We start from the raw sequence: 18564 nt of genomic DNA, 5'->3' as shown, positions 1-18564 counted from the left end.
CTTTCACTTCAAAGGGGCTGAGCTCGATACCAAGCACAACTGCTATACAATGTACGAAGGCAGCCGTGCTCTCGGGAGCGTCGCTGCCTTCTGAAACAGCTGATCTGCGGGGGTCTCGGGTGTCGGACCCCGACGATCAGATACTGATGACCTATTCTGCCTCTTGGCAAGTACAGTATCGTCTATTGGATAGCAGCTGTGTACATAGACCATGTGAGCGGTGAAGGTGACGTCAAAGGCTTAGGAAGAGGCCACAGCGCTTACTCGGGTGCCATAGTTTTTTCATACAGCTGGTCGGTGGGGCTGTCAGGGTCGTCTCCTTGCCAATCTAATATTGATGAGCTACCCTCAGATAAGGTTATCAGTATTAAAATCTTGGACAACCCCTTTAAGGGAGACAAAAAAGAATAAAACATATAATCCAATAACCTATGTGGTTGCTACGGCCTCTATTATCAAAGTTTTCTGGGTGTCTTCACATTTCACACAAGGCCTGAGATTGGGCGTCCGAATTATTGTGGATTTGGACTGCTAAGAAATAAATATGGTTGTCCTCTAGTTGTTCTGTACGGTCTGTGATGGTTTTCAGATCTTCCCTAACTGCAGCTATTTCCTTCCTGGTTGGTAGGGTGCCACAGGACGCTGCCACTTATAACTGTATCCGCATCCTCCGAATGTGGCCAAAAGTGATACTCACTCAAATAGACTAGAGGTAACTTCAGTCTTGTGGCCTGCTAGGTGCTGGGACCTCGGCCTAGGTGATGAGGAGCAGAATATTGTTATTTCCTCCGATCACTAAACCTAGAAGTGAAGGAGCTGAGAGAAGAGTCTGATCTATAGACGGATCTACAGGAGGCCATGTATTCAGTCATTGTGTGCTTGTGTCTCCACAGATGGATCCAGAAGGAGAAATCCACCAGAGAGATGTCCTCGTCCTCTGTATTCCCAGGACTGTCCAGAGGAGAAGGTCCCAGAGAACCCTCAGGTAGATGGAGCTGAGCCCTATACACATCTATATAGGGGGGTCCTGCAGTCATAGAGGGGTCTTAGATTGTGGGGGTCTCTTATGTGGATCTGTTAGATTTCCCACCTGTCTGCTGTATTGTACTGAATTGTTACAGATGGCAAACCAGGGGGAAGATCTGACCATTATTAAAGTGGAGGATGAAGAAGAGAGGATGATGGGCGATCCCCCGTGTAAGATTGAGGTGGAGGAGGACATTCCAGGAGATGTCACCACAGGTATGGAATCATGAATGGAGAAAGTGACTTCAGATTCTGTCCTTGGTGCCTCCAGGTGGTCAGAAGACAATCTGAATTCAGAAACACAGATATCAATAACCGAAACAGGAACAAGGAACCTAGCTTGTTAGCCAAACAAGACTAACTGGCAATGGTGTATGGCCAGGAAGGGATTTAAATAGAGCTCCGAGTCCCTGGATCAGAACCTGATAGATCCTTAACTCTGCGCTCCATTAGTCAGTAACACTAATACACAGTAATAGAGCGGCTCAGCCGCTCATCAGACTTAGGCCTCCTACACGCGACCGTTTTTTTTTCCCCGTTTACTGGCCGTTTTTTGCGTTCCGTATATGGTCCCATTCATTTCAATGGTTCCGCAAAAAAAAACGGAATGTACTCTGTATGCATTCCGTTTCAGTTTTTCCGTTCCGTTTAAAGATAGAACACGTCCTATTATTGCCCGCAAATCACGTTCCGTGGCTCTATTCAAGTCAATGGGTCCGCAAAAAAACTGAACACATACGGAAATGCGGAACCATATATTGAAAATGTTATGCCCAATTTTGTAATTACTGTATATGCCATACGGAAAAAGGGAACAGAAACGGAAACACAACGATAACAAAAAACTGAACAACGGATCCATGAAAAATGGACCGCAAAACACTGAAAAAGCCATACGGTCGTGTGCAGGAGACCTAAGCCATTTCTATTTAACAACGGGATTTAACTGTCACCAGCTTCTCGTTTAATATAAGCCCGGATTATATAGGGTGAGAAACCAACCCGCGCTAGCTTATAACTAGGCCGAAACACGGACGTGGGGATTCATGATCGAGATACAAGATCGCACAAGATTAAATTAAGGGCACACTAGATATAACACAATATACACAGAGAATATATACAGTGGTCTGAGGTTACAGATACAGGTGATAAGCAGAACAAAAGTCAGTTTACCAGATGTCCTTTTAGATTGAAAGTTCTATGATGGTGGAATAGTCCTTAGCCGTAGTCACGGGGGGAGGGGGGCGGTGATGTCAGCGGTTTCCAGGTCTCTCCAAGCACATTTGCACGATGTGACCCCCTTTCAGAGAAAGACCTGCCCGCTTGTTGGCACAAGCCTTTTAACCTGTATCCGATCCGACCCCTCCCCTCCCGGCCTTTGGGAGGGGTCCACCCCCTTTCTGCTGGACTGGCTTCAAATGACCCACAAAACCCTTTGGGGTTCATAGCTCCTAGCCAGAAGGTCACAGGGAGATGGTTCTGGGACCAACGGATCCGCCTGGGTTCCGGCTACAAGTAGAGTCCAAACATGGTCCGTTAGTTGGTTTCTGTGGGGAGATAGGTATATCTCCCTTCCCTGGCATCCCACCCTCAAACCAAGAACATGGGTACGTTCCTCGTGGCCACTGGGACACAAATATGTATCCGGTTTGCGCCTGCGATGGCCGGGCGATTCATAATTCCTTATGAAATGTTGGTGCCAACATGTCTGGGAGGTATCATTGATCCTGACAAGGGCTGATACCTCCTGCTGGAGGTTTTCCTGCAGGATCTGTGCTGTCTGAATGGAGGTGTGAAATGTAACCAACCACATGTGGCCTGCTACGAGTTATCTGCTATCTGGCTGCGGCTTTGAAGCAGGGCCCCTCTGTGGAGCTTGATTTCCTCTGCCATCTTTCAGCAAATGGTGGGTGTGAGGCCATGGCTAAATATTAATCCATATTCCTTACAGTAACCCAAAATGGTACCAATAAAAACAACAACTTATCCCTCAGAAAACAGCTCTGATATGCTTACGGCAATGGGAATAGAATTTTGTATATTTTTTTTTGGTGAAATGTTTTTATTGTACAAAAGCGTGCTAAATATTCTAGATATCTGGTATCACCGCATTCCTACTGTCCCATAGAATAAAGGTAACATGATGTTTTTACTGCACAGTAAACAGTAAGAAGGCCGAGGGTTTGTTTTTGTGCTCCTTCCCCCCCACAAAAAAAAATTAAAATTTTTTAATAAAAGCTAAGCAATAAATTGTAAATTATTTTCCGTAGATGGATTAGCTAAATCTTCCCATTCTCCACGATCCCCCGTCTCGGGGCTCTCTACTCCAAAGCTGATCTTGTAAGCCTTTGGGACACGCTCCACTACTGGGGGTGAAGAAGTCCCCATACTATCTTCAAGATAATTTCCTATTTTATCCAGAATTTCCTCCTGGTTCCCGATCCTGTGGAGCCACATGATGCTTAATCTAAACCTGTCCCTACTAATGTCCGGTTCTTAGAGCGGAAAATGGTTGAAATCCCCCGTTTCATACTTTACATGATCATTTTTGCTGCTCTCATTTCCAAGCTCCATATTGATGAGTGACATGGGATGAAAAGTATTGACCAGTCTTAACCCTTTCTAAACCCACAGTAACCCTTTCCTGCACTCACATACTTGTACTTCGGGAATGTTTCTGTTGCTGTCTCCTGACATACATGTACGTGATGCGGTTACACTCTTACTGCAATGGAAGATGCCGTGACAGTTCAGCGAGGACGGCACTCGGATAGCTAGACAAATAGTGATGACCGCCAGGATTCAGTCAGCGTTCCCTGGCCAGCGATGGCTGTGATAGGTCCAATACTGCAGACCGACCAATCACAGTTTAGGGCAGATGTAAATGTATTTTCTGCCTCCGATCGGGTCACCTCTGTCAGACATCTATTGATAAAGAGACAACTTACGGAATTAACCCACTCACTGCCCACATCACAAATGTTTACTTCTGAACATTATTTAACCAATCCTAATAATCTATCATAGAACCAGTCCCGATAGCAGGTCAATACTGGGCCCCAGTAGTCACACTTAAAACCCTCTTATATAGCTACATAGAAGACCGGTCACTGATATATTCACCAATTGTAAAAAGACAAAAAAATACTAAAAACAAAATGTCTAATTGGCGATCTATATAAATTTCTTGTATTTTGTATAAATAAAGTTTCACATCTATAATATCTGATCAGAGGGTCTAATTAGTTTTTAAAATACAAACTGCATGTAGTAAATGTACGGTGTAGACCTGATGAGGCCTTTGTACTTACTTTCAAATTCCATGTCTGAATGGAGCATTTTATGACTCCAGCTAGAGAGTGAGAGTGCTTATAAGTGTAGTATTCATGAACTATACTTCTTCTCGGCCCACCTGTAGCTCAGGTGACAAGCTCCTTTCAGTGCACCTCCTCCTCTGCTGCTATCTCACACATGGTCAGGACAAGCTGTAGTAAAATAAAGCAGCAGATAGAATTAGAAGCTGTAATTTCACAGTGACCGCTGCTGGAAGAAGGAGGATCTCTCACTAAATAGTTGGGGCTTTTCGAAGTTAAAAAGGACAAAATGGAAATGCAAAAACAAAGATATACCTAATACTCAAGGGGTTAATAATGCAGTTTGTGTTGAGGAATGTGGTGATGGATCCTTTTAAGTGAACTTGTGTTAAAGTGATGTCAAAGGCAAAATGTGTTGGCAGATATAGTCAGGATTTTCAAATTTTTGAGTGTTTTACTGTTAACCCTATGTAAGAAAAGTCATGACCGGGCGTAAATTGAAAATTTCTAATCTTTGTCAGGAAGTTATAGAACGCTTTATAAGGCTGGAATCAAGTGTGCAGTTTGTTTAGCCTAAGCCAGGAGTGGATTCAGAGTGAAAGGCTTATACTTCTCCTTCCTCCTGTATCCACGTTTAGCCTAATATAGGATTATCTGCTCTGCAGTTTTTTTGGGGGGGAAAAAAAATCACACATTTTAATTTTTTATCTTGACAGAAAATCTCATTAAGAATTCTGAGGGAAACTTCATATATTCACTGAATTATAAAGTAGAAGATGAAGATATCATGCAGCGCTCTCCTGGAGAAAATCTCATTACCCTTAATGTACATCCAGGACCACACAGTACAGATCAGTCATACAATCCTCCTAATCCTGAGGAACCTTCTCCTGACCAATCACAGATTACCACATGTACAGGTCAGGAATGGGGTGAAAGATTTCAGTGTGGCAAACAGTTAAAAAAACGATCAAGACTTCCTGCACACAGAAGAATTCGCGCAGAGGAGAAGCCACACTCCTGTTTAGAATGTGGGAAGTGCTTCACGTATAAATCACATCTTGTTATACATGAGAGAATTCACACAGGAGAGAGGCCGTATTCATGTTCAGAATGCAGGAAGGGCTTTAAAATGAAATCAAATCTCGTTTTACATGAGAGAAGCCACACAGGGGAGAAACCATATTCGTGTTCACAATGTGGAAAATGTTTTACACGAAAATCACATCTTGTTACACATGAGAGAAGTCACACAGGAGAGAAGCCGTATTCATGTTCAGAATGTGGGAAATGTTTTACACGGAAATCATCTCTTGTTACACATCAGAGATTTCACACAGGAGAGAAGCCATATGGATGTTCAGAATGTGGGAAATGTTTTACACAACAGTCGCATCTTATTACACATGAGCGATGTCACACAGGAGAGAAGCCATATTCATGTTCAGAATGTGGGAAATGCTTTTCAAATAAATCAAATCTTCTTTCACATAGGAGACGCCACTTGGAAGAGAAAGCATTTGCATATCAATTTATTAATGGACCTTAAAGCTAATATGTTTTATTTTTTGTTTGAAATTATCCTCGATCTCCCTATCAAACAAATTATACTTCTCAGAGGTCGACTGTGACCAAGATCCATGGAGCATTGTGGATATAAGGAAGAAGAGACTTGTCTACTTCCAGAGCAGTGAAGATGAACTGTCCCATGAACCTTGCTTCTTATCACTGTATTCACACCTCCACCCACACTGCGGGAGAGTCCAGAGTGACATGGGGAGAAGTAACGACGCTCCATGTAATAGTTTTAGAACGTATGTGGACATTAGTATTTCATTTTCATTGAAATAGTTTATATTTAATAGTATGGGCATGTTATGTGAAACAATGACTATTGTTTTTTATTGTTTACTTTTGTGTTTAATATGGGGAAAGGGGCTGACTTGAATTTTTATACATTTTTTTTTTTTTTAGTTTTTTTTTATACTTATTTTAACATAACATGTGATTGTCTGAGCTCTTCTCCCATAGACTGCAATGATTTATCGTTGCAGCCTATAGGAGATATACTGTGTTTCTGTAAAGCCCTGCCACAGGCAGGCCTCAGAGTCTTCCAACGGCCCAATGCTGCCATAGCAACTGAACGGTTCCCTCAATCTCTGCATGGGGGATCCGTTCAAGCCCTGGAAGCGCATTGCTCCAGGAGAAATATGTCTCAGATGGCATGTTTGTCATTGACCACAGCATGTTAGCATGTCTGTGAGCTACGTTATTGCAAACCACAGACAATGCCTGTAGGTGCTATGTAAAGCAACAGCCATCCGGTGGCTACTATGGTGCCCACTTAGCTTCTGAGTGGTTGCCATGTTTAAAGTCTGTACATGTAAAATTTTACTTGTGTAGAAAGGTTGGGAAGGGGTTAATATAAAACGGCCTTCAGCATTATAATAGTGCTTGAGAACACCCCTGTGTATTTCAAATTTGTATTCCCCTTTTGATCAAGTTGTCACTGCCAGGTCTTAAACTCAGGACCTTCTGTGTGGAAGGCAGAAGCCTTACAAGCTGAGCCACAGGCTTCACTGTGATGAATGAGAGGAATTTCTCTTGGTCCTTTCTTATTTCTTTCAAATCCAATTCTGACTTTGGCAAAAGAATCCTGCAGGCAGGTCTACCTCAAAGCGTTATCCAAAAAACTCTGTGTGACCGTACCCTAACAGTGTTTGGGAATATCCCCATTGATAACTCTATACAGTGGTCCCTCAAGTAACAATATTAATGGGTTCTGGGATGACCATTGTGTGTTGAAACCATTGTACCTTGAGTCCATAACTCTATAGGAAACCAGTAATTGGTTCCAAAGCCCAAAAATGTCCATATTGACTGGTTGGATCTGAGCCTGAGGCATTGCTTGTTGAGTCTAGTCTCAATTACGATGACCCAAAACAGACCATAGAAAATATTGTATCCTGAGGCCATTGTATCTTGTGGGATCCCCGTTTATGGAAATAACCACGGGACTCTCAGAGCAGTGACTCCATATGGAGTTGTCCGAAAAACACAGGAAGGACTCTAAAAGGAGACGACACATCAAGTATATAAAATGTATAAGAACCTTTATTAGACACCACAAAGTTAAAATACTGTATACAATAAAGATCCTTTGAGGGATCCAAATCCATCCCTACATAGCAATGTGCGTCCTAATTCCAAATGGGGAAACTCACATGTGCCCAGACAGTGAAGTGACAACATAGCAGGGGCAATGGAAATCTATAAAGCATAAAATGTACAGCATATAAAGACAATACACATGGTGTCAGGGTTTAGGATGCACAGAGAACCTGCCGCCAGCACTACGTGGATTGTATTTATGTGCTGTATTGTATGCTTTATAGCAGGGGTGCACAACCTTTTCTGCTCTGAGGGCCGTATTGTCTATTTAACCACTTCAACCCCCCTAGCTGAAACCCCCTTAATGACCAGGCCACTTTTTACACTTCTGCACTACACTACTTTCACAGTTTATTGCTCGGTCATGCAACTTACCACCCAAATGAATTTTACCTCCTTTTCTTCTCACTAATAGAGCTTTCATTTGGTGGTATTTCATTGCTGCTGACATTTTTACTTTTTTTGTTATTTAACGATTTTTTTGCAAAAAAATGAAATTTTTCACTTTCAGTTGTAACATTTTGCAAAAAAAACGACATCCATATATAAATTTTTAGCTAAATTTATTGTTCTACATGTCTTTGATTAAAAAAAAAAATGTTTGGGTCAAAAAAAATGGTTTGGGTAAAAGTTATAGCGTTTACAAACTATGGTACAAAAATGTGAATTTCCGCTTTTTGAAGCAGCTCTGACTTTCTGAGCACCTGTCATGTTTCCTGAGGTTCTACAATGCCCAAACAGTATAACTACCCCACAAATGACCCCATTTCGGAAAGTAGACACCCTAAGGTATTCACTGATGGGCATAGTGAGTTCATAGAACTTTTTATTTTTTGTCACAAGTTAGCGGAAAATTATGATTTTTTTTTGATTTTTTTTTTTCTTACAAAGTCTCATATTCCACTAACTTGTGACATAAAATAAAAACTTCCATGAACTCACTATGCCCATCACAAAATACCTTGGGGTGTCTTCTTTCCAAAATGGGGTCACTTGTGGGGTAGTTATACTGCCCTGGCATTTTAGGGGCCCAGATGCGTGAGAAGAAGTTTGAAATCAAAATCTGTAAAAAATGACCGGTGAAATCCGAAAGGTGCTCTTTGAAATGTGTGCCCCTTTGCCCACCTAGGCTGCAAAAAAGTGTCACACATCTGGTATCGCCGTACTCAGGAGAAGTTGGGGAATGTGTTTTGGGGTGTCATTTTACATATACCCATAAATTGCCAGGGCAGTATAACTACCCCACAAGTGACCCCATTTTGGAAAGAAGACACCCCAAGGTATTCCGTGAGGGGCATGGCGAGTTCCTAGAATTTTTAATTTTTTGTCACAAGTTAGTGGAATATGAGACTTTGTGGGGGTTGTCTTCTTTCCGAAATGGGGTCACATGTGGGGTATTTATACTGCCCTGGCATTTTAGGGGCCCTAAAGTGTGAGAAGAAGTCTGGAATATAAATGTCTAAAAAATTGTAAGCATTTGGATTCCGTGAGGGGTATGGTGAGTTCATGTGAGATTTTATTTTTTGACACAAGTTAGTGGAATATGAGACTTAGTAAGAAAAAATAAATAAAAAATTTCCGCTAACTTGGGCCAAAAAAATGTCTGAATGGAGCCTTACAGGGGGTGATCAATGACAGGGGGGTGATCAGGGAGTGTATATGGGGTGATCACCCCCCTGTCATTGATCACCCCCCTGTAAGGCTCCATTCAGACGTCCGTATGCGTTTTGCGGATCCGATCCATGTATCCGTGGATCCGTAAAAATCATACGGACGTCTGAATGGAGCCTTACAGGGGGGTGATCAATGACAGGGGGGTGATCAATGACGGGGGTGATCAATGACAGGGGGTGATCAGGGAGTCTATATTGGTGATCACCCCCCTGTCATTGATCACCCCCCTGTAAGGCTCCATTCAGACGTCCGTATGTATTTTGCGGATCCGATCCATGTATCCGTGGATCCGTAAAAATCATACGGACGTCTGAATGGAGCCTTACAGGGGGGTGATCAATGACGGGGGGGTGATCAGGAAGTCTATATGGGTGATCACCCCCTGTAAGGCTCCATTCAGACGTCCGTATGTGTTTTGCGGATCCGATCCGTGGATCCATAAAAATCATACGGACGTCTGAATGGAGCCTTACAGGGGGGTGATCAATGACAGGGAAGTGATCAGGAAGTCTATATGAAGTGATCAGGGGTTCATAAGGGGTTAATAAGTGACTGGGGGGGTGTAGTGTAGTGGTGTTTGGTGCTACTTTACAGAGCTACCTGTGTCCTCTGGTGGTCGATCCAAACAAAAGGGACCACCAGAGGACCAGGTAGCAGGTATATTAGACGCTGTTATCAAAACAGCGTCTAATATACCTGTTAGGGGTTAAAAAAATCGCATCTCCAGCCTCCCAGCGAACGATCGCCGCTGGCAGGCTGGAGATCCACTCGCTTACCTTCCGATCCTGTGAACGCGCGCGCCTGTGTGCGCGCGTTCACAGGAAATCTCGGCTATCGCGAGATGACGCGTATATGCGTCGTTGAGCGCACAGCTGCCGCCTCCGGACCGCAGATTTGCGTTAGGTGGTCCGGAGGCGGTTAAAGGGGCTGCAAAAAAATGGATCAGCGCTCGTTCACATCGGCCTATTACACAAGATGCTGCAATGTGAGGAGCAATGATCTATCATTCCTCCCTCATTCAGTTCTACTGACTATCGGCAGCACACCCATGATTACACAGAGAGATGAGCTGCCAAAAATCATACATCATTCATCCTGAAATAATATGCAAATGAGCCGACAAACGAGTGAGCGTGGCCCGATTATACAGGTCACTCATCAGGAATGCGCGTTCCTATGAGCACTTGTTTCCAATAATTGGCCGAATATTGTGCAGTGTAATAGGGGCTTAGGCTAGTTTCACACTAGCGGCAAGGAACTCCGGCAGCCTATCCCGGTGGGTGAAGAGCCTGTCGATCCGTGCTGCCCCTAGTGCATGTCGTAGTGTTATTCCGGCCGCCTCTCGGCATGCTCTTCAATGGGGCCGAAGCGGCAGTCCGGGGGCACACATGCACTAGCGGCAGCACAGATCCGACAGGCTGTTCACCCGCCGGAACAGCCTGCCGGAGTTCCTTGCAACTAGTGTGAAACTGGCCTTAAAGGGATTTCCTGGTGAAATTTATTTTTTAACAAGTGCCCACAGCATAGCCCTGAAACAGATGATTTACACTTACCTGCTCTTTGCCGCTCTGGTCCTCCACACTGTCCCCGCTGTCCCCACCTTCCAGTACATCTGGCTGGTCGTGGAATCAGTCACATGCTCTGCTCCAACCAATGACTGGCTTCAGCGGTGATGTGGCCACGAGCAGCATTTCACCTCTTAAGCCAGTCATTAGCTCCAATACCTAGGGGGAATACCGACTCTTATTTCGTATTTTTTCCTTTTTTTTTTTTTTTTAATACGTTTTCCACATAATTTGATCCCACGAGGGGAAAGACCTTTGTGAGGGGGCACATTTTTATTTATTTTTTTATGATCCCCAATTACATAGAAAACCGGCCTCCTGTGGGGGCTTTGTACAAGGCAGAGCTGATCAGGGTTGACCCTGCAGTTCTGCTCTCCTCTGCCCCAGAGACACCCGGCGATCACCTGATCTAATAGAGGAAGAGGCCTTCTCTGGTGCCCTGTTGTCAATGACAGCTGGTAACCCGACCGGCTCCTGCTAGACTGCAGGAGCTGTAATCCAGCGGGAGGCGGCCCACAAATAGTGGCTCTGCAGGCCGCTGGTTGTGCACCCCTGATTAATAGTTACCATTGCTATGTTGTTATTTCACTGGGTCTGAGCACATGTGAGTTTCCTTATTTAAAAATAGTACACACATTGCTATGCTATCCGTCCGGATCTTTATTGTGTAGAGTATTTTAGCTTTGTGGTGTCTACAGTGCCTTGAAAAAGTATTCATACCCCTTTTCCACATTTTTTCACCTTACACCCACAAACGTAAATGTATTTTATTGGGATTTTATGTGATAAACCAAGACAAAGTAGCAAGTATGTGTGTAGTGAAATGAAAACATGGTTTTCAACATTTTTAAGAAATAAAAATCTTGAAAGTGTGGTGTGTATTCAGCTACTGAGTCAATATCTGTAGGACCACCCTTTACTGCAATTATAGCTGCAAGTCTTTTGGGGTCTGTATCTACCAGCTTTGCACATCTAGAGGCTGACATTTTTGCCCATTCCTTGCAAAATAGCTCACACTCAATCAGATCAGATGGAGAGCATCTGGGAACAGCAATTTTCAAGTCTTAAAAAACACAAATGCAATCGCACTCTGCAAACCAGCACTCTGCCCTGCCTTTATGCTGGATGTTGAATGAGGCATTGGTGTACATTTTGGCCAAAGCGTAATAAGCCACTCACCACGTCAAGGTCGCCTTCATGAGTGGTCCCTAAAACTAGTTCCTACCTGTTATGGGCCATGACAGCCACACAAAATCCAGGGAGCGCAGGTACAGCATGCACGCCAAGCACACTCTGCTTTTAACCCCATCCGGTGCCATTACAGCTTTCATCGGATCCAGGGATGCAAGTACCAACATGCATGCTGAGCCCACTATATACTTCTCCTGGAGCCAAATGGCTTCTGGTAGGTGCTAGATAAGCAGACTCAGTTTTATACTGACTTTAAAACCAGCCTCCAGGGCAGACTAACTGGTCAGGTGTGCATGGCTGCTTGGAGATCGCCACGCCTCCAATATATACTACAAAGAAAAAAAATGTGGGGGGTTCAGCCCGCACAACCCAGTGTGCAGGTGCACATTGCTATGGCGAAATACAGATACAAACGCAAAAACACAAATGCAATCGCACTCTGCAAACCAGCACTCTGCAAACCAGCACTCTGCCCTGCCTTTATGCTGGATGTTGAATAAGGCATTGGTGTACAACCCAGTGTGCAAGTGCTTGCATCCCTATATCCGATGAAAGCTGTAATGGCACCAGACGGGGTTAAAAGCAGTGTGTTCTTGGCGTGCATGCTGTACCTGCGCTCCCTGGACTTTGTGTGGCTGTCATGGCCCATAACAGGTAGGAACTAGTGTTAGGGACCACTCATGAAGGCGACCTTGACGTGGTGAGTGGCTTATTACGCTTTGGCCAAAATGTACACCAATGCCTTATTCAACATCCAGCATAAAGGCAGGGCAGAGTGCTGGTTTGCAGAGTGCGATTGCATTTGTGTTTTTGCGTTTGTATCTGTATTTCGCCATAGCAATGTGCACCTGCACACTGGGTTGTGCGGGATGAACCCCCCACATAATTTTCAAGTCTTGTCACAGATTCTCAATAGGATTTAGGTCTGGACTGTGACTGGGCCATTCTAACACATGAATATGTAGTTCTGGCTGGATGTTTAGGGTCGTTGTCCTGCTGGAAGGTGAACCTCCACCTGGATTAAGTGCATGATAGGCCCAGGGTTGTCTACCCAACTTGTGCCCCTCCCTCCATTTTAGTTAGGCCTCCTGCACACGAACGTGGACACCCTGTGGTCATGCTGCGGGCCGCAATGCACAAACACCGTCCGTGGGGCAGCCGCAGAGGATCGCGGACCCATTCACTTTAATGGGTACGTGATCCGGCCGTTCCGCAAAAAGATAGATGTTCTATCTTTTTGCGGAACGGAAGTACGGGATGAAACCCCACGGAAGCACTCCATAGTGGTTCCGTTCCGCATCTCCAGATTTGCAGACCCATTCAAGTGAATGGGTCTGCATCCGTGATGCAGAATGCCCACGGAATAGCACCCGTGTATTGCGTCCATTTTGTATATGTATTCATTTTTTATCTATGTATAACCTGCACAAAGATAGGAAGGGGATTTAGCCTTGGAAGGCAGGAGTACAAAGTCCATGGTGCGCCCCTACTCCCCCCATGCTGATCATTCATTTTCTTATCTCAAACTAAACATAGTAACTCAAAGCTTGTCTACACTAGGACACTTTTACTGCATTTTTGTGTGTATAAATATGTGCACTGCTTATTATAATAAAGAGGAGCATTATGAGGAACACATCTTGTATGTGTCTCTGCGTCAAGACCTCAAGCCGGCTCACTCAACTTCAGAACTGTTAGGAGAGCGCATCACATCAGAAGGTCAGTTTGCAACCAAATTAAATGGTGCCCAACATGGGGCAGGACATCTAGTAAGGCCATTTGGATTGACAACGGCAAGTCCTCCACCGGGATGGACAGACCATAACGCAGCTGCACAGTAAGACATTTTATTCTTGCAAAATGTCCCTCTGTCCCTCCCTGTGTTGACTGCTAAGATCTAGGTGAGTATTACATGTTATAATTGTCCCGTCCAAAGTACTGTGATATTGATGTGATGTTGGTTTAATGTTTTGCTGCCAATGTGGAGTTGAGAGTGTCCACAGACCAGGGTTTGTCACAGGCAACTAGTATCGTGTCTCAACACTGCATTTTGGTAAGCGGCTTGGGGCGTTCCTTAAGTGCAACAAGCAGTGCAGTCAGTTGAGTATTAACATTGTTAAGTCCAGAATTGAGACAATCTATGGATGCCAGGGTTTACTTTTGAGTAACTGGTCTGCGTGTCTCACGGCTACGTTTTGTTAAGCGGCTGTGGTCGTCCCCGGAGTGCAGCGAGCATTGTAGCCCCATATCAAAATTTACAACCTAACTGTATGAATTATACATTATTGTCAGTTTTGTAAGACATCTGTTAGGGCTATACATCGTAATAAGTAGGGAATTCTTCATCTTGTTAGTGGGTTGCAGTGTGATGGTGGTAAAGAAATCCATAAGATCAGGTATCCCAATTTATGAAGTAAATCTCCATTTGAATAGCTATAGATTGAATGTTGTTTCATGAGAATCCCTGAATGAGAAGGTGAAAGAGTGTGAGCAATATATGAGGGATTGATGAGAGATTTCAGTAGGTGTGACGTCTTGTATGTGACAAGACGAGTCTGTCTCCCTTAAGGAGACAGAAGGAGAGGGATGTGTGTGAGAAATTTACCCAGTAGGAAATTTTCATGATGAAAAAGTACGCTGGAGACATGGTGAGGTCTTTGGAAATTGATAAGGAAAAGTTCCATGAAGAAGGGTGACAAAAGAGAACACGGTCTGATATGGGTCTGGCTTACAGTCTTGCTTTATTCACATTGCATTAGTTGTCCTGCTATGCGGTTGTGTGGAAGCTTGGCTGTGAGCTGGATTTCATCACCTTCAGACCGTGTTCACACCATAAATAGCGTAGTGGTTGGACCCTTGCCATGCTGAGAGACCGTGACATGGTGCATGATGGGCTCCGATGTGTCCCTGACAGGAATATATTGGCAAAAGTCTCAGCTTTTAATATCTGCTTGTATGACTAGCTAGTATAGTCAGTGGCATATCCGTTTGGTGCATTTTTTTCAGCGATTTATTTTATATTTCCATCCGCACAATGCTCCGTTTTGTGTAGGATGCCTTTGTGGTGCATGTGGACCGCGCCGGCATCCTCCATTGTACGCATTTTTTGCTGGGGATGGTCGTTTGCTGCAGTCCACATGCGGTGGGACTGCTCCCTCAATGAGAAACACGCTACAGTGTTTGGGGTTTGAGCAGTTCCCCCATATTTGCCACTATATTTCTGTGATTCTGAACACACCATAGACTCATCACATGGAGTATGAGTGAAGGAAGCCAGGGGATCCCATCATAGCGGTGAGTTTTAGACAACAAAGTCACGGACAAGCTGAGGTTATTGGAGTCAAAGGGTGGCCTGAGTGTTTGTTTTGGAGAGAGAGAGGAATTCCCAAGTCGGAGGACAAAACTATACGACCAGACTCTGCAGATTGAAAAACATTCCCAAGAAGATCTGAGAAAAGATCTAGGGCAGGATAGAAGTAAGTATGAGATGGTGATAGAGGAAGTAGAGATAGTCACTATAGTTATGTGTGTACTGATAATTAGTGATGAGCGGCATAGGCAATATTCGAATTCGCAATATTTCATGAATTTTTTGGGCGAATAGTCGCCATAAATTAGCAAATTTGAGAATTTGTGATCTCCAGTCATTATTTTCTTGATTGTGAAAATTGCCAATGTAATGTATTCACTATTCGCAATTAGAATATTCGCGATCAACATTAAGGGGTAGGCAACTTTCCTATTGGTTGCTAGGGATGTTGCTAAGTGCCGATATTCACGATAAATTTGCAATTAGAATAATCACGCTCAACACTATTCGTGAATACGAATATATAGCACTATATTCTAAATATTCACAAATTCTCAAAGTGGTGATATTTGCGATTAAAATTCACAATTCGAATATTCGCGCTCAACACTACTGATAATGTATGTATCTGGCTGGAAAAATTAAAGGGACACCCCATGTTACTATAGACCAGGTGGGTCCCCAGGGTGGTTTGTACAGAAGTCCTGACTAGGTGTACCAGAAGGACTGTCTAAGGGAGGAGGACTAGGTGACTAGGTGAACCAGAAGGATTATAATCTGAGGGAAGAAGACCGTCAAATTATGTAATTTACGATTTGGGGTGTTAAAGTACCTTGTGAGCCAGACCCAAATTCTGGGATTGAACTAAGACAGACCATGGGGACCACAGGAATTAAGTCCGCAGATCAAAAGAGGAATACTACCAGACAAAATAGTGAGAGAGAGAGTAGGAAAGAGAAGTTAGAGATGCAGTGAAAGTGATAGATATGGATATCATTCTTCAGAAATCAAGATCTGGAAGAATCATGTGTGATATACGTTGTACCACTACTGACCAATGAGAACAATGTGCTAATGTACTCCTCCCCCTTCCTCACTATGTATAGGAATATGAATAAAGCTGAGAACTGCATTGACCCTGCTGGTGTCAAGTCTCTTCTTCTGTGCACATAAAATCCTAGGGTTAAACTACTAATTTGGAGCAGCAGAAGCCAACATGTTAGCTCTGATTAAGAGCATCTTTAACAAAAGGGTGTAGCAAGTTGTTGAAAAAGGCTGGAATGCCAAAGGGATGGAAGTTTGGATGTTGAAGAAAATGGGATATCCTGTATTCAGATTGCCCTGAACTAATAATCTCCTTACGAGTGCCTGAGGAGACTTAGGTCAGTCTCAATAAATGAGACTCCACTTTTGTCCCAGCATGTAAGTCAGTCGAGCATAGGAAAGGTGAATATATACTGATGAATAGAGATGAGCGAATCGAAAGTTGACAAAGTGGAATTAGATCCGAATTTCATGAAAAATTTAATTCGCACCTAATCTGAATTTCCCGCTGCTTTGTGGTAACGAATCACATGTTTTCCTAAAATGGCTGCTGCACATGTTAGGACATGGAGCAAAGAACTCTGGGAACGAGGGTTCACCGATAATGCCATGCATGCTACTAATCAGCAGGCAGCCAGCCCTGTGATGTCACAGCCCTATAAATAGCCTCAGCCATCTTGGGGTGTATTAGTGCAAAAAAAAGGGTTTATTAGCCGTTGTGTGGTGTAGTGAGAAAATGACAGCCTTTTTTTGGTGTGTATTAGTGGAAAACAAAAAGTATTATTTGCCGTTCAAAGGTGCAGTTATATGTTCTAAAGTCTTTTTTGGGGTGTATTAGTGGGAAAAAAGGGGCTTATCTGTTATGTGGTGTAGTGAGAAAATTACAGCCAGAGTATGTGAGACAGAGAAGTGCCAGGCCCTGCACAGGGGAGGAGCAGAGGTCTAAATGTTTCTGGCGCAGGCACAGGTTGCAGCAGAGTAAGGGGTCGTAACAGCAGGGGTCAGTTCGAGAAGCCTGAGCTCCTGGTGTCATCTAGTGGTTGTGTCTTAACCAGCAACCCAGCGGTTCTTGAATGGTTGACTCGGTCATCCACTTCGACCCAAGTGACATCAGACACCCCCAGCCAAGAGTTGGTGGGTTTGTCAGACACAACCCTTAGTTCGCATCACCCGGGAGAAGGCCCTGTGCCCTCACCTGTCCTCAACCTGCCTGTCCTTTTCTGTTCCCTCAGCCAGAGAAGTATTATATGCTGTGGGCTTAGCTCCACTATACAGCGAGGACGAGCTACTAAAGAACAGTCAGTAGCTACTGCCCAGCCAAGATCTGGAGGAGACATCTGCCGCTTTCTCCACTAGGCGGGCAAGTTGTGATGAGGAGAGTGGCATGGGAGCTGGTGTTCCGAGCGGTCAGACTCCTGGCTCAGAGACTGCTGAGGAGGACATCAGTGACGTGCAGACAGTAGTCGATGATGATGTAGCAGATCGCAATTGGGAGCGTGGCCAGGAATCAGCAGGGTGGCAGCAGTGGGAGGTCGGGAGCCAAATGTGCCCGGGGTAGACCACCCACTTCGCAGGAGGCTACCTGCAGAGGCAGCGACGGTAGCAGTCAGTCAGTGCGGAGTGTTGGGGGTAAAATCACTCTGTGGTGTGGCACTCGCTGGAGGAGGTGAACATGGCCATTTGCCGAATCTGTGGGCAGAAGGTGAAGCGTGGCCAGGGTGCCAATGTTGGCACCACGGCCCTGCGTCAACATATGCAGCGTCACCATAAAGTGGATAGATAGGCCTGTTGGGGGGGTTGAGCAAGATGGGGGAAAGATGATGAATTCGGTTTTATCCATGTTAAGTTTTATAAAGTGAGAGGAGAAGGAGGATATGGAAGATAGGCATTATGGGATTCTGGATAATAAGGTGGTGATGTCTGGACCAGAGAGGTAGATTTGTGTGTCGTCAGCATAAAAGTGATACTGAAAGCCATGGGACTCTATGAAATGTGCCAAGCCGATGGTGTAGATAGAGAAGAGCAGGGGTCCTAGGACAGAGCCTTGAGGGACACCATCAGAGAGGAAATGAGACGAGGAGGTGGTGTGAGAGTGGGAGATGCTAAATGTCTGGTCTGTGAGGTATGATGTGATCCAGGAGAGGGCCAGGTCAGTGATGCCAAGAGATGAGAGAGTTTGTAACAGAAGGGAGTGGTGGACAGTGTCAAAGGCAGAGGACAGGTCAAGGAGAAGGAGGACAGAGTAATGTTTTTGGGTTTTGGCTGT

At 44.4% G+C, this 18564-nt stretch overlaps 1 protein-coding gene across 1 annotated transcript; it reads left to right on the top strand.

The window, feature by feature from the left end:
• The first annotated feature begins 937 nt into the window (after positions 1-937).
• LOC122924915 (gastrula zinc finger protein XlCGF7.1-like) lies at positions 938-7780 on the top strand. Its single transcript, XM_044276460.1, has 3 exons — positions 938-985; positions 1122-1242; positions 5060-7780. Exons 2-3 carry the CDS (start codon positions 1122-1124, stop codon positions 5890-5892), a joined length of 954 nt encoding a protein of 317 aa, XP_044132395.1. The 5' UTR covers positions 938-985; the 3' UTR covers positions 5893-7780.
• Positions 7781-18564: the final 10784 nt, after the last annotated feature.

The sequence above is a fragment of the Bufo gargarizans genome, chromosome 1 (genome assembly GCF_014858855.1).
Source record: "Bufo gargarizans isolate SCDJY-AF-19 chromosome 1, ASM1485885v1, whole genome shotgun sequence".
Lineage (NCBI taxonomy): Eukaryota > Metazoa > Chordata > Amphibia > Anura > Bufonidae > Bufo > Bufo gargarizans.
This window is presented reverse-complemented; position numbering and strand designations above follow the sequence as displayed.

Excerpts from the sequence above, each read along its gene's own strand:
- LOC122924915 (XM_044276460.1), top strand. The coding sequence starts at position 1,122 with ATGGCAAACCAGGGGGAAGATCTGACCATTATTAAAGTGGAGGATGAA. Across the intron at positions 1,243-5,059 it reads TCCAGGAGATGTCACCACAG|AAAATCTCATTAAGAATTCT; the intron begins GTATGGAATCAT and ends TTATCTTGACAG.